The following is a 23,143-nucleotide window of genomic DNA, read 5'->3' on the forward strand; positions in this document are numbered from 1 at the left end:
GTAAATACAAGGTTTGGATCTAGTTATCACCCTAAAGCTGGCATGGAAGATGTCAAGATTGGGTTTAGCTTGAACGACACTATGGGTTTAGCAGGTGCAGTGATATGGCTCTCGGATGTTAGGAGGATGTGGAGCAGCGACATTATTTTATCCTTTTATTTTGTTTCTATCTAATCATTTCTAGGAATTGTCTTGGAGTTTGGTTTTTAGGATTTCCTTAAGAATTGGTGTTTCAATATCTTTTAAGAAATGATATCTAATTAAGGAATTAACATGGCTTTTCAATGGTTGAGGATCCTCATCAATTCACTACGTGGCCGATTCACAAAATTTCATATTTTAATTGGAATCGCTCATATTATAAATGACTATGGAAAGATCATCTTTGTAAAAAATAATGAAATATGAGAATGTTTAGTTATTGAACTCTGTAAAACTAGATGGATGGATTCGGTAAAAAAATATTAGGGTAAAGTACAAAAAACTACCTCAATTATTGGTGTCATGACACTTTCATACCTCATATTTTAAAATTGACAATGTCATACCTCATCTTACGAATTTGTGCCAATGTCAAACCTCTGTCAGTTTTTCTGTTAATTTCTCTATTAAATGCTGATGTGGCCCAACAAGTGTCCCACTCGCTAATCCAATTGGATTAAAAATAATAATAAAATATATTTTTAATAATTAAATATTCAAAAATTAAAAAAAATATATATTAAATCTCTCTCACTCTTTCCTTTCTCTCTCTTCCCCTTTCTCGCCTCTCTCTCTTCTTTGTAACCCAAAACCCCTTCCAACTTGTCCTCTACCACCCTCTCTCTCCTCTCTCTCTCTCTCCCCCCTTTCTCACCTCTCTCTTTTCTCTGCATCCCAGAAGACCTAGACCCTAGAGGAACAAAACCCACATTCCCATTGTAGCAATTGTTGCCGCAATTTGAAAACCCCAAAACGAAGAACCCAATATTGCTTGACTACTTTGCCTCCCTCAGTCCGCCACCCTCGATCTAGAGATCGCAATGACGCCGTTCCACAACATCATCTTCCTCGACTACTCCGCCTCCCTCACTCTGCCATCCTCGATCTGCACCTAGACGCCCAAAACAACAGCGTCGACCTGAACTCGGACTAGGAACCAGTCTGATTTGCGACAAAGTCCGAGTCTGTGGGGTAGGTGGGGGGGACACGAGTCAATGGGCAAGAATTTGGGGGGATGGGTCAATGTGCAAGAGTTTGGCGGATGAAAAAACCCAGGTGGGTTTGGGTGGTTCTGGGCACGACGAGACAAGAGAAGTGGGGAGGAAGGAGACTACGGTGGAGAGGAAAGGAAGAGGCGAGAGAGAGGGGAGAGAAAGGGTGGTGGAGGACGGGTGGGAAGAGGTCCAGGTGGGAAAGGGTTTTGGGTCTTCTGGGATGCAGAGAAGAGAGAGAGGCGAGAGAGGCAAGAAAGGGTGGGAGAGAGAAGAGAGAGAGAGATTCAATATATATAAATATATATATTTTTTTAATTTTTTAATATTTAATTATTTTTTAATCCAGTTGGAGTAGTGAGTGGGACACATGTTGGGCCACGTCAACATTTAACAAGAAATTAACAGAACAACTGACAGAGGTCTGACGTTGGCACAAATTCGTAAGATGAGGTATGACATTATTAATTTCAAAAAATGAGGTATGAAAGTGTCGTGACACCAATAATTGAGGTAGTTGTGATCTTTAAAAGATGAGAGAGGCGGAGTAGTCGAGCAATATTGGGTTCTTCATTTTTTTTCCGCCACCCTCCATTTTTTTCCTACTACTTGAACCATCTATCTATTTACTACAATTGATTGACTAAACAATCTCATTTTTAATTATTTTTTTACCAAGCTAATCTTCATAGAGTAAACTATAATACGAACAATTCTGATCAGAAGTTCACAAGCTGGGCGCATACGGTTTATAAAACAGAGTGGAAATGACCAAGTGGTAGGAAAAAAAATGGAGTTCCTAAAAATAAAATAAAATAGGAGTTAAGAGGGTAAAATGGTAATTCCAAACAAATAAAACAGCCCCCTTCTCGCTCCCGCAACGTCAAAAGCTATGGAAGCATTCCTTCCGAAGCTCTCATTCTTCTAGTACCATATCCATAAGCTGAAACTGATTGTACAAGGAATCGAAGGCCCACACACATCCACGTTTTCCGGCGGTTTTTCATGATTCCGGCCAACTCCGACCACCCCCGACATCAAGAGCGATGTAGATCCGTCAAGCTTGGGTAGTAGGATTGAAGGTGGAGTTCTATATGGAGTTGAAGATGTGAGTATTTGTTGTCGCCTTTTGCTTTTTTGTTTCTTGTTTCATGGCAGAACAGATACATTCCGCTTGATTCTCTTCTAGCTGGCCATGCAATGTAAAACAGTAAGAGTAGCAATGGTTTTGCATGAACTGGCCCAAAAGCCCCCTCACAGACTCCTTGCAGAAAAATTCATCGCACTCTTGCAGTCCTGTAAGGCCATGAAGCAACTTCACCAAATTCAGACCCAGATAATCTCCCACGGTTTCTCACACAACGAGTACATTGCACCGAAAATAGTCTCAGCATGCGCCGAACTGAAGCAAATGGCGTATGCCCACAAGGTGTTTGATGAAATACCTGACCCAAATGTTGCTCTATGGAACGCAATGTTCAGAGGTTATGGGAAGAATGAGAATCATGGAGAAGTTATAGTATTGTTTTGTAGAATGAAGAGCATGGATATATTGCCCAATTGCTTCACATTCCCTGTCGTGATTAAATCTTGCGGAAAAATGAAACGGCTGATAGAAGGTGAGATGGTGCATTGTGTAGTGATAAAATGTGGGTTTGGAGCAAACCCATATGTGGGAACGACACTGATTGAAATGTATGCGGCTGGGGGACTGATTGGAGCTGCTTACAAGGTGTTTGGTGAAATGTTTGAGAGGAATGTGGTTGCGTGGACTTCCATGATTAATGGGTACATTTTGTGTGGTGATATGGTTTCTGCTCAGCGCCTTTTTGATTTGGCTCCGGAACGTGATATTGTGTTGTGGAACACTATGATTTCGGGTTACATTGAGCTGCGTGATATGGTGGCGGCTAGAAAACTTTTTGATGAAATGCCGAGACAAGATGTTATGTGTTGGAATACGGTTTTGAATGGTTATGCAAGTAATGGGGACATTGAGGCTTGTGAGAGGTTGTTTGAAGAGATGCCTGAGAGGAATGTTTTCTCTTGGAATGGGTTGATTGGAGGGTATGCGCGTAATGGACGGTTCTTTGAAACTCTGGGATCTTTCAAGCGGATGCTAAGTGAGAGTGATTTGCTTCCTAATGATGCCACCTTAGTGACTGTTTTGTCAGCCTGTGCAAGACTAGGAGCTCTTGATTTGGGTAAGTGGCTACATGTATATGCAAAGAGCATCGGGTACAAACGAAATGTCTATGTTGGGAATGCTTTAATTGACATGTATGCAAAATGTGGGATTATTGATAATGCACTAGATGTGTTCACGAGCATGGATAAGAAAGATTTAATCAGTTGGAACACAATCATTTGTGGCTTGGCAATGCACGGTCGTGGAGCTGATGCCTTAAATTTGTTTAGCCAGATGAAGAATTGTGGAGGAAAGCCAGATGCCATCACCTTCGTAGGCATTTTGTGCTCTTGTACGCATCTTGGATTAGTCGAAGATGGCCTTTTGTATTTCCAGTCAATGGTTGATGACTATTCCATTGTGCCTCAGATTGAGCATTATGGCTGTATGGTTGATCTGCTTGGACGCTCTGGTCTTTTGGACCAGGCTATGAACTTTGTGAGGAAGATGCCAATGGAAGCAGATGCTGTCATTTGGGCTGCCTTACTTGGTGCATGTCGGATTTACAAGAAAATTGACTTGGCAGAGTTGGCACTTGAAAGGCTCATCGAACTCGAACCAAAAAACCCTGCAAATTATGTCATGCTTTCAAATATATATGGTGATCTTGGGAGGTGGAAAGATGTTGCAAGATTAAAAGTTTCAATGAGGGATACAGGACATAAAAAATTCCCTGGTGTTAGCCTTATAGAGGTGAATGATGGTGTGGTTGAGTTTTATTCCTTGGATAAGAGACATCCTGAGACTGAGGAAATATATGGTGCCTTGATGGGCTTGACGAAACTGCTAAGATCATCTGGATATGTACCAAACATTCTGGAGCTTGGGCAGGGAGCCTACCACAACTGAGGTATTATCTCTTAATTTATGTGGAGGAACTACTTTTTGTCATTGGCAGTTGTTGGCTTAGAAGAAATTAAATCATCGAAAATTACTTGAAGTGGCACAATGCTGACAGCAATTTGTAATTTTGTAGAGAGGGTCAATCAGCCTGCTAACTAGCTATGCGGAGGACCAGAGGTGACTGTCCGTGGTAACCTTCTTAGAGCATGGTCACCATGCAAGGAAGTTAGAGGCAATAACAGGTCTGGGTGCAATTTTTCTTTTGCTTGCATTGCTCACCATGTCTTGGAGACAGGCTAAAGCCGTAAATTGGCCAACCTACTGGATAGGCTTGAACTAAAATGTGGGCTGAGTTTGACCCTAAATATAAGCGGGTTAAACTGGACCAGACTCATTTACGAACTTGGGCATTCGGTAGCTGATTGGGCTACAATCTACCGGTCAAGCCAAACCCCAATGGGTAATAACGAGTAACAAAATATTTTTAGGTACTTGGACACCCTTTTTCTGCCAGTTTATAGATGTATAGATTTCTGATTGAACAGTTAATTGGTGTCTAGAAATAGAGGCACTCTTAAATTGAAAAGCCATTTTTCCATTTGACGCTTGTAGGTTCCATTTCAACGGCACTTCAAATGAAAACCTAGGTTGTTGCCAAGTATGTCAATATAAACGTTAAACCAAACTCATCTTCTGAACTCCATAAACCAACATTTACATGCTTTGTACATATTGTGTTCACCTCTAAACAATGACTTAATGATCTAGTCATTTCTAAATAAAACAAAGGAGAACGTTTAGTCATGGTAAGTACAGCGGTTATTAGTCTTAGATGTCTAGATGACCAATAAATGCAATGTAATCAAGTGATTAAGCCAAGCGGAGGATATACTCTTAAGAAAGTTTGTGTAATAAAAAAGGGCCTAATCCACATTGTTCACGGAATAAAATTAGTATAATTGGGTCACTAATTTGCATTTGCATTTCTTGTTTCATAATCTGGTTTATCTGCTCTTTTGTCATGCATGTGGATTTATTAGTGAAGTAATTTGATGGGTGTGATTTGGACTTAATGACTAGTTGACTTTTAGTTCTGGTCAAGTTGTGCCTGCCTTGCAGTAGTAGTCTACTGTCGTTTAATGACGTGCTATGGCACATATTGTTTTTGGCACAGATCATATCTTGACACTTCATTTATGCAGTAGGAATACATGTTTTTCATTTTTTCAAATGTGAACACAGATCTCTGATCTTCAATGTTTAGGAAGTAGACACATCATCTTATATACCAAACTGGACGGATGCAATTTTTTGAGTAGATCAGATCACAGAATGTGTAGAATGACCTTCTACAATGTGTGAGGAAGGAAGAAAGTCTTTGGTTGCACACCACTATGCAAGTTTTTCTCGTGAGGAAGCACGTAATACGACTTTTCATGCACATAAGACCTAGCATTTAATTATTTTACAAGAGAAATAGAAGTGTTGATACATATTTTTGGCCAGATCTTTCTTAAAAAATGCTGTAAATTCTTAGACTTATGTTTTGGGTTTTAGTCAAATTAGGGGTCAGTGAGCTCATATTTTCTCGGTAGCCGTTCACTCAGCTATTCCAGAGGTTTGTGCAGTTTGGGTTTGATATCTTAGCCAGGGTGAGTTTGTCCATCTTTTGGAATTATTCTTGGTCCAAACATATGGTTGGCTTGGAAAAACTTGGTCTAATATTGGATTCATGGATAAATATTGAAAATCCAGCAGTGACTTGATACGAGTTGTATCATCCTATATCTTTTTTACTCTCTTTCATCTAGTCTTGTGTTCATCTCTCTGTAATCATCACTCAACGTTTAGTCCTAAATTCCGACTTAGAAAATTACTGATTGAAATGTTTGAATCTTGTTTCTCGATTAGCCTACCAGCCATGATCAGCAAGTAAATTGCAACCTTGTTGCTCATTGTTCAGACAAGTAAACGGTATCAGTTCATTGTTCTTATATGTATATTACTAGAGCCATTGTCTCTTTGGTAATGGATGTCTCTTTTAGCTTTTACCATTTAGGTGGGTGATAGTGTTTTATTGAGTATATTTGAAATCATGCTTCAACCTGCATTAATCACACATTTATTGCAACCTTTGAGTAGATTCTTATGCTTAAGGGCAAAAGGAGAAGTTCCGGAATACCTTTTCCTGGCAATGAAGGTGGAGTCGTGCTTGACAAGCAATAAAGAAGGTATCAATGTCAATCTTATGCTTTGTGCTGGTCTATCGGTTTTGATCTTTTTGAAGTAGTAAATTGTAATGTGTGGATCTAGGAAGTAGTAAATTGTATATTGTTCTACTCAACCATTAATATTGAAGGAAAACTAATGAAAAGGGCTTGAAAACTTTGAGTTTTAATGAAAAGGATAAAAAGGTGTTGTAAGTGAATAGTACCAGGATTGACTTTTTAGAGTAAAAATGTGGTTTTTCGGTAAAGTGAACAGTACTGGAAGTTTTTCGTTAAAGTTCCCTAATATTTAAGCTGGACGCACCAACTTTATCAATTTTCTTCTGACCTTCTGATTCCTCATTTTATATGCGAAACTGTTAGTATTTGCACTGGGAAACTTCACATTACCACTCTCCCCAAATTACAGGTTTTGAAGGGTACAAAGAAGGCAGGTTTCGATTAGGTACTTAAAAACTGACATCGTTTCCCAATTTTGCATGCACACAAGTTGTTTATAAATGCATGTTAACGTGAATAATGAACTGTTTCCATACTACATTTATCGTCCTTCAATCGGAGATTTGTTTTTTTCTCTCCCTGTCTCGTTCATCTCCTAAACAAGCGTGAACGCAGCAACTTTCAAGTTTCCTCCGAAATCAAGGTTTTTGAATCATTAATACTCGAACAAAGACATTAACACTCGGGTGTGTTTTGCCGTTATCTATGTATGGGGTTTTCCCCCTTTGCAATTCAGATTACGAAATTCGCTCCGAATATTGTTTTGCGATTGTACTTTCACGCAACTGGTTTAATTTTTTTCGAAAATGGAAAACTCGATTGGTAACTACTTTCAGTTTTTAGTTTAAAACTGAAATAAAAAATAAAACTAAAAGTAGTAACCAAAATTTCTTTTAAAGTTTTTTTTTTTTTTTTTTTTTTTTTTGAAAACTTGAAGTTTTTGAACAAACAAGTATGAAGTTTTTCAAATTTTCAGAAAAGTAGAAACTAAAAATTGGAAACGAAGTGGTTATCAAAAGTTCTTAAAGACATAAATACTCGTATTCGTTTACTAATCTGGATACATAATTAGTCCTGTCAATTCGAAGAAGAAGAAGAAGAAGAAGAAGAAGAATAGTCTTTGCTATCTCTTTCTCCGACTTAGAAGTTAGAACGGTTGTATTTCTATAACTTTGCAAAACAACCATGCACCGAGGAATAGTGCACCGGACAAAGCAAAACCCGGATAAGTTGCGAAGCTCGTGTGAATAACAATAATACAACATATGTGATTTAGACCATATTTCACAATCCTTTATATATATAAAATAATAATCATCACTCATAAATATCGATTGCATCCACATATGCATCCAATCATCAGTTTTATGCGTCCAATCATCAATTTCATACATATATATAATAAAGTAACAGGGCTAAAGCGACAAAGATCACATAGTTCCGCGTTCTAGAACCTTTCAGGGAATCCGACAAGATGTAGGGTTCCAAAACCTCTCATGGAACCGAACAAATGTAGCGTGATTGGCATTATTTATTTATAACGTTAATGTCGTAATATGGCTTGGCATAATGAATATTCATGAATTGCATTGACTCGGCATGATTATACAAACGTCCAACTTATTAAATTACTATTTTATTAGCCTTGTTTTGCACTTTCGTATGAATTTAAACTCGGCTTATGAAGCATTTGCAATAATTGAGCTTTGAGATACAATTGGACTTGTAGGTGAGAATTTTGGCCTCTTAACACATATTAAAGAAAAAGTACATCAAGGTAGTTTAGGAATCATGTGGGGAGAAAAGATCAATTTTATTTTTCAACTTTTATTAGTGGGTGAGAATATAAGGTGGGGTGGGAAAATAAGACCATGTGTGAGATTAGCAACGCTCTTAACAAAACAACCATAACATCACATGCCACATAAATAAGTTATCTCCCTCTCTGAAATAAATAAAAAACTTAGTCCCTCTCCAGAATAGTCTTATAATTTGAATAAATGTGTAATTTATCCTATCAGAAGAAGAAGAAGAAGAAGAAGTCATGTTGATCTTTACCGAACTCGGTTTGATAATTATAATTTAAGTTTTTCTTTACCGAACTCGGTTTGATAATTATAGTCAATTCAGAGAAGAAGAAGAAGAATAGTCTCCTCCTTTTAGGGGGCCTGGAAAAGTCTGTCGTAGACTTGACTTGTATATGATATTGTTGGGTCGCAATGTCACGCGGTGTGCAATTTACTCTCCTCCTTTAGGGACGACTACAAACGAAACGACTTCACTTGGCGGGTCATCTGTATTATAAAGCAACTAACAAGCCGGAAACTTCATACTGCAACCACAACTTTCTCAAGTCATGTTGATCACATCCTACTCAATGCCTTTTACGGTAGGCGTTGTCCTTGCCATGGCATTTGTTGTTGCTCAAGCACAACAAATGCAGTCGAATATCAGCCGCGGATCTTCCTTAACGCCGACTACCAACTCCTCGTGGTTGTCACGTTCTGGTGTATACGCCTTTGGATTTTACAAGCAAGGAAATGGCTATGCTGTGGGGATATTTCTTGCTGGAATCCCCCAAACAACTATAGTGTGGACTGCGAAGCGAGACGACTCTCCACTCCCCACCAATGTTACTTTGGACTTCACAAGTGATGGGTTTTCCTTGAAACCAACACCAGGCCAAAGTTTCGTCATAGGGTATACCTCCGGTTCTTCGGCTTCCATACTTGATTCGGGCAATTTTGTGATATACAATGCTCGTCAAGACATAGTATGGCAAAGTTTTGAGCACCCGACTGACACCCTTTTGCCGGGTCAGATCCTGTTTGCTGAAGACGAGCTGTTCTCTGCTAAATCAGAATCTGATCACTCAACTGGCATTTTCCGCCTCAAAATGCAAGCCGATGGAAACCTTGTCCAATACCCTGTAAATACTCCAGACACACGTCCATATGCCTACTATTCATCTAGAACGTCTTGGGGAGGAAAGAACGTGACACTTAATTTTGGTGCTGATGGCCATCTCTACTTGCTAAATGATACCGGTTCGAACATCAGGAATATAACGGATGGAGGTCTTCCTGCTGATCAAGCAACAATTTATCTTATGAGAATTGATGCAGATGGAATATTTCGATTGTATTCGCATGATTTGAATCACAACGGGAGCAAGTCAGTGGTATGGGAATCTTCCAACGACAAGTGTGACCCTAAAGGTGTATGCGGATTAAATCGTTATTGTGTCTTACAAGATCTTGAAGCTGAATGTATATGTCTTCCAGGATTTGTACCTGCCAATCAGAGAAATAAGACTTCAGACTGTAGGAGGATAGTTGCAGATGTTTGCGAATACAAAAACGAAACTTTCCCGTACACCATGGAAGAACTGCAAAGCACAATATGGGAAGACAGTTCGTATGTGGATTTGCCATTATCAGGCAGAGAAGCTTGCAAACGAGCCTGTTTGGAGGACTGTAATTGTGAAGCCGCGATTTTCAATGGTACAAGCTGCAGAAAGCAGAGGCTTCCTTTGAGATATGGAAGAAGAGATGTTGATACTTCAAACGTAGCTCTCATCAAGGTAGCTACATCTACAACTACTCCAGATACAAATACAATTGTGGACAAAGGAAGCAAGAGAAAAGGAAGAACCGACATCCTGATTATTAGTCTCTCGCTTGCTGCTTTCGGATCTATTTTGTTTGCAATTTCTGTAGTTGTGCTTTGCAAACATAATGTGTGGGGGTATAAAAGAGTGAATACTCCCATTCGTGACTCTGAATTCAATGAGGACATCGCTCTGCGACCATATACTTATGAAGAGTTAGAGAAGATTACCAACAATTTTACAGAAGAGGTTGGAAGAGGCGCGTCGGGAACAGTTTATAAAGGAGTGATCTTGGCTAGCCAAAAGCCAGTTGCTGTCAAACGACTGGAGAAAGTTGCAGCTGAAGGCGAAAAAGAATTTCAGACTGAGCTGAAAGTCATTGGGAAAACCCATCACAAGAATTTAGTCCGTCTGCTTGGATACTGTCTTGATGGACCAAAAAGGCTTTTGGTATACGAGTACATGAGCAATGGCTCACTTGCAGATGTACTCTTCGCACCTGACAGACAGCCTTGTTGGGAAGAAAGAATGAGAATTGCTCGCAACATAGCACGAGGATTTCTTTACCTCCATGAAGAGTGTGATACACAGATTATTCATTGTGACATAAAGCCCCAAAACATTCTGATGGATGAGTACATGTGCCCCAAAATATCAGATTTTGGATTGGCAAAGCTGCTTAAGGCAGACCAAACAAGAACCACAACTGGCATCAGAGGAACCAAGGGATATGTTGCACCAGAGTGGCATAGGAAAATGCCAATAACAGTTAAAGCTGATGTTTACAGCTTCGGAATTGTTTTGTTGGAGATCATATGTTGTCGAAGGAATGTGGATTGGAGTCTTCCAGAGGAGGAGGCTATTTTGGATGAATTAGCCTACCCCTGTTTTGAGAGTGGTGAGCTTGGAAAACTAGTGGGTGAACAAGAGGTCGACACAAGGCAATTTGAACGGATGATTAGAGTGGCACTTTGGTGCGTCCAGGATGAACCGTCGTTGCGTCCTTCTATGAAGAAGGTTTTACTCATGCTTGAAGGAACTGTAGAAATCCCAATCCCTCCCAGTCCTAACTCTATTCTCAGCACCATCTAAAGTCAAGTGAGTGATACGTACTTTAGTGATCAGAAAACTGATCAAATTTTACATTTAGTTTATGTAATAAAATTAATAAGCAACGTGGTGAGTTTCACCGCAAGCTTCGCTGTCTGTAAGTGTCTGTGTCGTCATGAATGATATGCGTATGGTTTTCAGCTCTATGTAGCCTGCTGCGTTACTAATTGTGCGTTTATTGGATGCAAATAATCTACTTTTGGCGTCCATGCTTTAAAAAAGATGCTATCAGGATGCAGCATCTGGTTCACTTTCTCTTCCATTAAATTCCCAATTATTTTCCTTCTGAATGAATCATCAAATGCTTAAAACAAAACAACTACGAATTCGCATTACTGTCAAAAGAGGTTTATTTGAAAAGAGGCAAAATAACATTTCAAACTTGTACTTTAAACAAGCTCTTAAAAACATCTTGTGAGTTAAAGACATATCGCCAAAAACTACAAATTAGGACAGTTATAAGTTTAGAAACTTTCACGACCCTGTTAATCCTTTCCACCGGCTGAATCTCAGAAGAATCGAGACTCTGTATATGTAGGGGTTCGTTTTTTGAAATCAGTGTTTTTCTTCTGTGACAGGACAAATTCTTGATTTATTCATGCTGATTATTTTGAAGGATTTGTTCAAATCCATAACTAAATCATTATAAGTATATCATGTTTTTCATCAATCCTTATTTAGGGAAATTGTAGAACGAATATGATTTGAGATTGTCGCGTGACAACACAAACGGAGAAAATTGAATGAATCGAACTGAAAATCAGAAAGAAGATCACAACTTGAGACGATAAAACGTTCATTTCATTCCTTTGAAGAGATAGTACAACAATTTTACAATTCTCAATCAGCTAGATATATTGATTATGAAACTGGTTTCCGAAACAAGAAACCCAAAGAATCTGCGTAAAAGAGTGCACTAACAAAGTCACCAATAAACAAAAACATTCATCATCAAACGATGGTCCTCCTCAGTGCTCCGGCAATCCATCGGAGAAGTTATCCCCTGGTAGTTCACCAAAGAAATTATCCCCCAACATTCCATCAACCAAATTAAGCCAAAGATGATTATTACCGGCCATGTCGCATAACAACTGGTCAAGGTCGGGAATTGAACCCAGCTCCTTGTGATGATCCTCCTCCTGCTTTTCGGGAACCACCTTCTTCGACTTGCGCTTCTTTTGACATCCTTGCTATTGTGGGGCTGCTTCATGTTTCCTCTTTTGACCGTGGCCGGGAGTTTGTGTTTTGGAGACGGTGATGCGCATAGGCTTTAGAGGAAGGGGCATTGGGAGAACAGAGAGTAAGGACAACTGAACTGTAACTGTAAGTGTAAGTACCAACCCTGCTTCATGATCACACTTAAAGACTAAAAAGTGGGTCATTTTTGTTGCTGGTTAATCAGTGTGTGTAACAATTAAAATCCTAAATAACAAAAGCAAAGATGAAACTTCCTGCAAATTGAAATTAATCAGCGATTCAGACTTCAGAGAGAGTAGAAAACCGAAGCCTGCAAACGAGAGTTAGTACGATCCAACTCAAGGAACCCAAACAAACAAAGAAAACTGGATCTAATATGAAAGATTGTAAAGTTACCGACGGGCCACCGCAAACCCTAGAAATCAGATCACCAAACTTAGAAACCCTAGAATTCGACACTGGGAATGATCCTTCCTTTTCCCGCACATCATAGAACGGTTAAGAGTGCACATTAAACAGAGAGATACAAAAATTACTTGGAAAAAAATGGGTATTCTTCGAGCAATTGGAGAGAGAGAGAGAGAGAAGAGATAGAGATCCGAATTGCAAATAACGATCAGATTTCAGATGAGAAACAGAGAGCAATCCGAATTGCAAACAGCGATCACAGATTTTTCGACCGTTAGGAGTCGTGGGCTTGTGAAGTGGGTTAGGGTTTCTATAGAGAGAGAGAGAGAGAGAGAGAGAGAGAGAGAGAGCGCGCCAAATAGGTTTCCGAAATTTCAACCGTCGGCGCTCTAAGGCGGTCCATTAATTGCTAAAAAAGGAACCCGGCGATTCAAATTTTAGGACAATTACTCTAATTCTCGATTTCCCTGAACTTTTTAATTAGAATACGAACTTAAACTAACTTTTTTGGCTGATTTGCCCCTAATGTTAATTTTTCATTTATTTCATTCAAATTTCTATTAGATAAAAGTACGTGTATGAGAATAGTTCGGTCGCTTATTCTTTAAAATAATTGAAAACTTTAAACTTCTAAAATATAAACCTATGCAAATATGTGTAATTATATAGCTTTTGTGTCTCAATGTCTAACGAAGTGATGCTTTTGTCCACAAAGAAGAGTTACGTGGTGTGCACGTGATAAAAGTTAACCTTAATTTGGATAAAATATATAACGGCAGTGGGGAAATCGGCCAAAAAATTTAGTTGAAATCCTTAATTTTCCAATTAAAAAGTTCAAGAAGAAACTCGAAAGTTAAGTAATAATTTAGGAGACAAATTAACAATTTAACCAACCAAAATATGTTAGACCATCATCGATTGAGATGTCAAATTAAAAAACAGTTGGTGTAGGAAAAATAATATTTTGTAAAGTTTCGCACGAAATGTCAAATTAAAATATTTTTTGCTTATTTATAAATTAAGCGGGTCATAATTTAACAATAAAATAATTAATAAGCGAACAAAAATGAAGAAATATGTGGACTTAGCTTGATTCTCGATTGTTCCGGATGGGGTCTACGAGTATGTGCCTGAATGGAGCAATTATCTGCGCTAATTACGCTTTTATAATTCACATGAAGAAGCACACCGTAGCTTATAATCAACTTGATCGTTGCTCACATTTTCTCTGGTATTACTCCTAATTTTTCGTTTTTCGTTTTGAGTCACTGACTAATAGAGAAATAACATAAATTTTGAGTTTAGGTTTTATTCTAAACTGACTTTACCACAAGAGTTTAAACCTGAATTAGAATGGGAACCACAAGAATCCTTAGTTAGAATGGGATTCCATTTCACAAGAATGTGTGTTTGTATAAGTCTAGCGTGGCTTTACTGCTTGAAGGGCACACCGTAGTCTTTTGGAAACCGTTGGCAACCTTAGTGCACTCGGTAGCAGCTTTAGGGTTTTAGGACAGTCGTCAGTAGGGCGTACTGCATAATGTGCCCCATCCGTCTCTGGGGCCTGGTTCCCTGCAGATTAGGACAGAAGACCCAAAATCCTTTAGCTAGCTAAGCCTTGAAAAAGGCCATTGTGGCTACTTCTAGGAATCTCAGAGTAGCCCGGCTTATCCACGTCTGGATATTCGGAGTGTAAAGTTTATCCTACCGCCTTGGAGAGCAAACCCATGTAGGTATCGGGGAATTGGTTTACCTTATCGTATTGAAGAGCAACTAGTTTATCCTCTCACACTGGAGAGCAGACCCAGTTGGGTTTCGGGGAATTGGTTTATCGTTTCGCACTAGAGAGTATGGTTAGTCCCTCAAGAGGGCACAATTCATGTGATGAGTCCTTAAGAAGGGCGCATTCTTCTTTTGAAGTGCATGAGTGATCAATTGTTGTAAGCATGCAGCCAAGCCAAGTTATAAATTACTTTTGAATTCCTCATTGAAAAACAAGTGGAATGAACGAGAACTTAATTGTAAGGTAGAAACTGCATAACAACTGGATAGTCATCAACTTGTGAAGTGATGCCTGTCGAGCTGCTCGAGTATTCGGGCTTTGATGTGGTGGGAGGTTACACATGGTACTTCCTCAGATTGTAGGCGTTCCACTGCTTTTCGATCTCTTTGTAATTCATGGTTGCGATGGTGTAATTGCTTTTACCGCTTACTCTACTGATCTTGTATGGACTTTCCCAGATGGGATCCATTTTTTGGAGCTTTTTCCAATGACAGTGATGAAGGCTTTTCTTAGGACTAGATCCCCAGGCTAGAACTACCGGATCTTGTCACTTCTGTTGTAGTTAGAGATGAGCTGCTACTGGTAGGCTGCGATAAGGGTGATGGTTTGCTCGCGTTTCTCCTTTGCCAGATATATGTATGTGGCCATCTCCTTACTTTTTTGCTCAATACTTGGCAGTAGAGTGTTAATACTTAGCACGATGACATCGGGAATAATGATTGCTTTTGAACCAAATGCCAAAGAAAAATGAGTCTCACCGGTTACTCGTCTTTTGGTGGTGCGATATGCCCATAGACATCTGGGAAGTTCATCTGGCAATTTTCCCTTCTTGTTGAAGAGGGATTTCTTGAGGTAGTCAAGGATCGTCTTGTTGGATACTTTGGCCTGCTCATTGTCTTGAGGATATCTCGACGTGGAGATGTGCTGCTTGATGCCATATTTTTGGAAAAACTTCACCAAATCTTTGCCCACGAACTGCGGATCGTTGTCGCTGATGATGGATTAAGGGATGCTAAATCGACAAATGACGTTCTTCCATATAAAGCGCTCTATGTCTGTCTGAGTCATGGTTGTCATGGGTTATGCTTCTACCCATTTGGTGAAGTAATCAGTTGCCACGATCATCATGCCTCTGCCCCCAGTATCGGGCGGCATTGGTCCTACTAAGTCGATTGCCTACTGCATGAACAGCCAAGGACTCGTCTGTGAGTGTAGGTCGCAGGCAGGCAGTGCTAGTACCTGATTGTAGTGTTGGCAGCGGTAACACTTTTGCACTAACTCCTTAGCATCTTGATGCATGGTAGGCCATTAGTAGCTTGCGTTAAGAGCCCTCTGTGCTAAGGATCGGCCTCCGGAGTGATTTCCATAAGCGCATTCGGGGATTGAGCTTAGAACCTTTAGGTCGTCGGGAGACGCTAGGCAGCGAAATGTGGTCCAGTGTAGGATCTTCGGACGAGAATGCCGTTCCATATGTAGTAGCGTGCTGCCTTTATTTGGAGCTTTCTAGACTCCAACCTTTCTGTGGGGAGTGTGCCATTGACCAGGTAGCCTATAAAAGAACTTTGCCAGTTTGGAGTTGTATTAACCTATGGCACTTCGGTTGCCGGCTCCGCTTTTATGCTTGGCTTGTCTAGATACTCCACCAAGATAGAGCGTTTGTGTTGGTGGTCGAGGGCGGAGCCTAGGTCGGCTAGTGCGTTCTCGTGGGTATTGTTTGCCTGCAGAATTAGAGTAAGGGTGTAAGTCTAAAATGCTTCAAGTTACTTGCGTACTTTCTCTAAGTATTGTGCCATCTTTGGATGTTTTACCGTGTACTCCTTAATAGTCTGGCTGGTGATTATTTGGGAATCGAAATGAATTGCAAGCTTTTTTACCGCCAAGTTTTTTGCCATTCGGAGGCTTGCTAGTAGGGCGTCGTACTTTGCTTTGTTGTTGGATGCTTTGAAGCCTAGAGTAATCGCCTACTTAAGCATCAAATCATCTGTGGTGACAAGGACCATGCCTGCTTCTGAGCCTTTGTAGTTAGATGCACCATTGACGTGCAAATGCTAGAAGTCTCCATCGGGTGGAGCAGGCACGGCTAGGGCGTGCTCAGCTAACTTTAGGGCATCATTGGCTTACTCTATTGCATCGCCTAGGCTAGGCATGAAGGCGCAGTAGGGAGCCATGGAACTGTCATTGGGTCACCTTGTTGCGTTGTGAACGCATGATAGAAAGCTATGGAGCTGAGGCTATGTTATATGCAACAGGAGATGCTCAATTGCCGGTATTGGGCCACTCTAGAGTTGAATTATGGAGCAAGGGTCAGCTAGGGACATGTGACACGTAGTAGGATGTGGTGTTTAACTGCCGGTACATGTTGCTCGTATGTAGAATCTTTTGGGGCGACGAGGACAAAACTTGCTTCCGAGTGTGTCCTTCTAGTGTTTGTCTGCCCTTGGCGCGCCTTTTGGGCTAAGTTGTTGCGGTTGTCAGAAAACTTTGCATTCACCAGTGTCTATGCCTTTATCTTTACAAGTCTGGATTGGGTGAAATAGTGCATCATGAGGATGACTGCATGTGTCTAAAGGTAAATCTTTGAGCTTTTGAGTTATAACAACTATATCTAAAGTTAGCTTTTGAATTTCTGGTAGTATGGATGAGAGCTTTTGAACTATGGAACACAAGTAGTCAGGCCCCAACTCTTTTCGTATGATGGTAGAGTTTATTGCTGCTTCATATATTATCAAACATGCGAATAGGTTATCCGCCGCTTCAGGTTTGGATATTAGGGAGTTGATGTCAGGTTCTCTTTCAAGTCCTTGCATCTGGATCAGCAAGCCTTGTCCCAAATGCATGTTTCTCTGTTAGAGCGAAAGAGTCTGCCAGAGTTAGATCTTTTTTCATGATTAATTTTTCGAACAGCAGGTGATCTGTTGTAACTCTTTTTTGGAAGGCTACCCTAGCTATTGAGTCGTTGCATTCGACTATCTTTGCCTTCTGTGCTTTGAACCTCTTCACGTAGTCGTGAAGCAACTTTTTTGGGTTCCTTTTGATGTTGAACAAGTGGTCAGACTTTTTCTTGATCGAGCGATATGATGAATATTCTTTGGTAAAAACTAAAGAAAATTCGTCAAAACTCCTGATGGATTGTGGCGGCAAGGTGTAGAACCAATCTTGCGCCTCGCCTTGTAGAATAGTGGTGAATATCTTGCACATAAGATCATCGTTGTTTCGATGGAGGATCATTGCGTTTCGGTAGTGGTTTAGGTGTCTCTCCGGGTCTCCATCCCTTTTAAAGGATGTGAGATGTGGCATGCTGAACTTGCATGGAGACTCTGCCTGCTCGATCTCATCCGTGAAGGGTGACTTGCTTATGTTGGTCATGTCCTATTGTAATGCCTCGTTAGTAACCTTATTGCGTTGGAAATTGCACAATCACTCGGTTATGAGCCTTTCTACTTATTCTTGAATTTGCGTTTGTTGGTGGTAATGGAGCTCTCAGCTGCCCCCGATCGTGACCTATTGGTCTAGGCTGCTCTTCTATGTGCTTGGCTCGTCTATGACGCGGCTGTGGTGCATAGGTTTGTTCTTAGCAGGTGAGGGAATTCTTCGCAGGCTGCTAGTTGAGCTTGAGCTGGATTGAATGACTGTTTCTCTCAGTCCTTCGTGCTGCCTACTTCGATGTTAGGTGAAGCATGCTCCTTGCGGGCCTAGCCGTGAATGAACACTTCACTTGGAAGGTTGCTTATGTTGACTATTGGAGTGTGGCCCCAACTCTAAATGTATGCTCGTCTGTGGGCCTAGTCGAGAATGCACGCTCCTTTGCATGCTAAAACGGGGGTATGAGCTATCTCGGGGGCCCAATGTGTGTAAACTACCCAAACGCTTGGTTCGTGGCTTGGTTAAGTGGCTGTTTGACGGGACGCTGCTAGAAAGGTTCTTCGTCTGCCCTTGTCATACTTCGGGAAACCTTGTTTGGGGCACGTTGCATCTAGGTGTGCTGTAAAAGCTGATTCACCAAGATCGTCTGTCGTACGAGGGCGCTCGTCAATTCTATAACTTGTCAAGACAAGTGTTGTTCTCCATTTGGGTTGGAAGAGCTTGGAAGGAATGCATCTCCTTGAGCAGTGGAAGTGTGGTAGACTCTGGGCGCGAGATTTGAGTTGGGAAATGGCAAATCCATGGAGAAATGTGGTGAAAATTCCTTCGGTTCGATTGTAGGCCCAGAAATTTGAAGCCAAGATGGTTGAACTAATCTTGGACCAATTTGTGCTACTTGGAAGGCCACAGAAGCAGGCTAAGCTACGAGGCAGGCTGGACCACGGGAGTGGGATGCTCGGCATGTGGCGCATGTGGGTGCGAAGCTTAGCCTCAGCTTGGCAACGCATTAGGCTTGCGTTGGGTTTGGGTGGCACGAGTCGGCTCAGCTAGGGCTTGGCCCTTTGAAGGTTGAAGTGGCACGGTTTAGGCTGTGGGTTTTTCCAAAGGTAGCTGCCGTGGTGGCCACTGTGGTGGTTGCCACGGTAGTGCCTCGTGGGGGTGCCGCTCTACTTATCGCTATGTTGAGCCTTGTAGATCATCGCGGTCCTAATCCTTGAACGTTGGAATTTTCGTTCATCGAGGTTTCCGAATCTCTTGCCATTGTAGTTTTGTTTTACGTTTATCAAAGAATTTTTAGAAATAAAAATTCCAAAAATAAGAACGTAAGAAAAATCTACAAATAAGCAAGGAAACAAAAAACCTTAGATGCGAGTCTTCAACGAGTGTGTGACTCAACTCTTAATGAAAGCACCAATTTGTGGATGCAAATTTCTTCCTCCTTGTTGTTGGACAAAATTGCACCTACAAAACAAATAACACTTTAGGTCAAGGCCAAGAGCCTCATGCGCCCACGATGAATGGGGAGGGCTTTGGCCGAAGAACCTCTGATGCCAAAGTTAGAATTTTAAGGGAAAAATGTTAGGAGAATTTAGAGAATTAAGCAAGAGAATTGGAATTGAGTTTTGGAGAGAATGAGGGTGTTTATATAAGGGTGTGGCCGGCCCCTTTGGGTGGAGATGGACCGGCCACTTAGATGGCTTTATGGGTGAAGTTCATGATTTGTGGTTAATTAGTAAATTAATTGGATAATAAATCAATTAATTAGCTAATTAATATAATAAAAATGAATGATTTGGGGGTTACCTTATGGAAAAGACTTGATGAGGATGGATGAAATATGTTATAAATAAATACCTATTTTGGGGACTTTTTGACTTGATTAAGGGATTATTGCCCGCTGTTGTCATTTTCACCTAAAAATCCACATGTCGCCTCTTGATTATTTTTGGCTTCACACTGATCAACCCCTGCATTTAGTTTATGTAATAAAACTAATAAGTAAGATGGTGAATTTCACCACAAGCTTCATGTTCTGATTGATCTGGGTGCTACTTATTCTTTTATATCTCCACAATTTGCACGGGTTGTTAACCCGCAACCTACATCGCTCGATTTTGATATATTCATACAATTTCCACCTGGAGATCCATTATGTGCGTAATGGGAGTTTAGGGTTTACCCAGTTATTGTTAAAGAGGAACTTATGGAGGCCAATTTGATCCCCTTCAAACTTATGGAGTTCGATGTCATACCGGGAATGGATAGGCTATCTAAGCACAATGCTTATGTTGGATGTAGAGAGAAATTGGTGACATTTGATCAGCCTGGACGACTAGCGATCACGTTTCAGGGTGAGCAACGGATCCTCCAGAATAGTATTATCATCCGGATGACGAAGTTATTACGGAAGGGCTGTGTAGGATTCTTAGCTCATGTGGTCACGCAGAGTGAACCTTCTCTGTGTGCTGGAGATGTGCCAGTGGTAGATGAATTCATCGACGTATTTCTAGAGGATTTGCCGGGGTTACCACCTACAAGGGAAATCGAATTCACCATTGATTTACTTCCAGGTACCAACCCCATTTCCTTAGCACCATACCAAATGGCACCAGCTGAGTTGAGGGAATTGAATATTCAACTTCAGAAGCTCGTGGATAAAGGTTACATCCAGCCCAGCATGTCTTATTGGGGCGCTCCTGTAATATTTATGAGAAAGAATGATGGGTCGATGAGACTGTGCATCGACTACATGCAGCTTAATCGGGTAACAGTGAAAAACTGTTATCCCTTGCCTCGAATTGATGGCTCTTTTGATCAATTGAGAGGTGCTTAGGTGTTCTCTAAGATCGACCTTCGTTCAGGTTACCATTAGATGTTGATCCGGAATGAAGATGTACTGAAGACTGCTTTTCACACTAGGTATGGACACTATGAACTTTGTGTCATGCCTTTTGGGTTGACGAATGCACCTGCCGCTTTCATGGATTTGATGAATATAGTTTTTAAATCGTATCTTGATCAGTTTGTGATTGTATTCATTGATGACGTCTTGATCTACTCCAAGAGTAATGCTGAGCACAGGAAACATTTAAAGTTAATGTTGGAAAGATTGAGGAAGAATCAACTATATTCGAAGTTAAGTAAGCGTCAGTTTTGCATACACCAATTTAGCTTCCTCGGGCATGTGGTTTCTGCTAAGGGAATTCGTGTGGACCCTTAGAAGATTTCTGTAGTGTCTATGTAGGACTAATCAAAGAACATTACTTAAGTGAGGAGTTTTCTGGGATTGGCTAGCTATTATTGACGTTTTGTGCCCAACTTCTTGGTGATTGCCCTGCCTTTCACTAAATTGACCGGGGGTCAAATTCGACTGGGATGAGAATTGCGAACTGAGTTTTCATGAGCTTAAACAGCGTCTTGCTCATGCCCTGTCCTTGCTCTTCTGGATGATGGCGGTGAGTTTAAGATCTACAGTGATGCATCTTTGTTGGGATTGGATTGTGTTTTGATGCAGCATGGGAAAGTCATTGCCTATGCTTCTAGGCAACTCAAAACTCATGAGAGAAACTACCCCACTCATGATCTGGAACTTGAAGCAGTGGTATTTGGTAAAAAAATCTGGCGACCTTACTTGTACAGCGAGAAGTGATGCATCGTTACTAATCACAAGAGTTTGAAATATGTCTTCACCCAGAAAGAGTTGAATTTGAGGTAGAGAAGATGGATAGAACTCATTAGTGACTATGATTGCACTATTGAGTATCATCCTGGTCACACAAATGTCGTAGTGGACGCATTTAGCTGGAAATCCTATGGACAACTTGCCTTCCTTCGAGCTATCCATGTTCCGCTACTGGTTTCTCTTCAAGAAACCGGCGTTGTTGTGACACCAGTTTCACAAAGAACATTGTTGGCACACTTCCAAATTAGGCCTATTTTGGTAGGTTTGGTGCGAGAAGCTTAGGAGCTAGACCAACAGTGTGCAGACCTAAAGGAACAGGTACGGAATGGGTCTAGGCAAGATTTGAAAATCCGAAGAGATAGAGCCTTGGTGATAGGAAATATGTTGTTTGTGCCTAAGGACAATGAAGTAGGGAAAAAGGAAATTCTTGATGAAGCTCACATCTTGGCATATGCCATGCATCCGGGGAGTACCAAATTGTATCACACTATCTATCCGTTTTACTAATGAAATGAGATGTGGCAGAGTATGTGAAGAGATGTATTATTTGCTAGTAGGTGAAGGCAGACAGACAGAGACCTGAAGGGCTAATGCAGAATCTCCCTATACCAGCGTAAAAGTGGGAAGACATCACTATGGATTTCGTGTATACTTTGCCGAGCATGCAGTCGAGGTTTGATGGCATTTGGGTGATTGTGGATTGACTCACCAAGATTGCTCATTTCTTACCTGTTCGACAAACCTACATATTGGAGAAGTTGGCACAGTTGTTAATTGATAATATTGTTAAACTTCATGGTGTACCCGTCACCATTGTTTCGGATAGAGATCCAAGATTCACCTTCAGATTTTGGAGAGCATTCCATCACGCCATGAATACTCAGCTGTTGTACAGTGCTGCCTATCATCCACAGATCGATGGTTAATCTGAGAGGACGATTCAAACTTTGGAGGACTGTTGAGAGTGTCTGTTCTCCAATGGAAGGGTAGTTGAGATAACTATCTACCTTTGATCGAGTTTGCCTACAACAACAGCTACCACTCCAGTATTGGTACGACATCGTTCAAGGCACTGTTTGGGAAGACTTGCTGGACATCGTTATGTTGGACTGAGATCGATAAGCAAGTATTAATGGGGCCAGAAATTGTCGACACCACTAATACTAACATCCAGTTGATTAAGAGGAATTTGAAGTCGGCGTAAGATCAGCAAAAGAGCATCGCAGACCGACATTCCAGGGATCGTAAGCATGAGATTGGTGACTTTGTCTTTTTGAAGTGTCGCCTTGGAAGGGTGTGGTTCGTTTTGGTAAGTAAGGGAAGTTGAGTCCTCGATATGTTGATCCTTATAGAATCACGGAGAGAATTGGTGTGGTTACTTATAGATTGGAGTTACCATCAAAGTTGTCACAGATTCAGGACGTATTTCATGTTTCCATGCTTCAGAAGTATGTACCGGATCCCTCTTATTTTATTCAGTTGGAACCATTGATAGGAGCATATTCATGCGACTTAAATGGCTTGTTCTCGTACATTTA

General features: G+C 40.8%; 4 protein-coding genes across 4 annotated transcripts; 2 read left to right on the plus strand and 2 right to left on the minus strand.

The window, feature by feature from the left end:
- The first annotated feature begins 2,254 nt into the window (after nt 1-2,254).
- LOC137707719 (pentatricopeptide repeat-containing protein At3g29230) lies at nt 2,255-4,704 on the plus strand. Its single transcript, XM_068446626.1, has 2 exons — nt 2,255-4,231; nt 4,358-4,704. Exon 1 carries the CDS (start codon nt 2,389-2,391, stop codon nt 4,228-4,230), a length of 1,842 nt encoding a protein of 613 aa, XP_068302727.1. The 5' UTR covers nt 2,255-2,388; the 3' UTR covers nt 4,231; nt 4,358-4,704.
- Nucleotides 4,705-8,461: 3,757 nt separating this feature from the next.
- LOC137711456 (G-type lectin S-receptor-like serine/threonine-protein kinase LECRK3) lies at nt 8,462-11,479 on the plus strand. The gene has a single exon (XM_068450703.1). The coding sequence runs from the start codon at nt 8,809-8,811 to the stop codon at nt 11,152-11,154; it is 2,346 nt and encodes a 781-aa protein (XP_068306804.1). The 5' UTR covers nt 8,462-8,808; the 3' UTR covers nt 11,155-11,479.
- Nucleotides 11,480-15,136: 3,657 nt separating this feature from the next.
- Nucleotides 15,137-15,715, minus strand: LOC137727469 (uncharacterized). The gene is made up of 2 exons (XM_068466328.1): nt 15,653-15,715; nt 15,137-15,535 (listed from the first exon to the last, which is right to left on the minus strand). The coding sequence occupies exons 1-2, from the start codon at nt 15,713-15,715 to the stop codon at nt 15,137-15,139; spliced, it is 462 nt and encodes a 153-aa protein (XP_068322429.1).
- Nucleotides 15,716-17,353: 1,638 nt separating this feature from the next.
- On the minus strand, nt 17,354-17,926 carry LOC137727479 (uncharacterized). Its single transcript, XM_068466336.1, has one exon. It carries the CDS (start codon nt 17,924-17,926, stop codon nt 17,354-17,356), a length of 573 nt encoding a protein of 190 aa, XP_068322437.1.
- Between the last annotated feature and the right edge of the window lie 5,217 nt (nt 17,927-23,143).

This window comes from Pyrus communis, chromosome 1 (assembly GCF_963583255.1).
Source record: "Pyrus communis chromosome 1, drPyrComm1.1, whole genome shotgun sequence".
Taxonomy (NCBI): Eukaryota; Viridiplantae; Streptophyta; class Magnoliopsida; order Rosales; family Rosaceae; genus Pyrus; species Pyrus communis.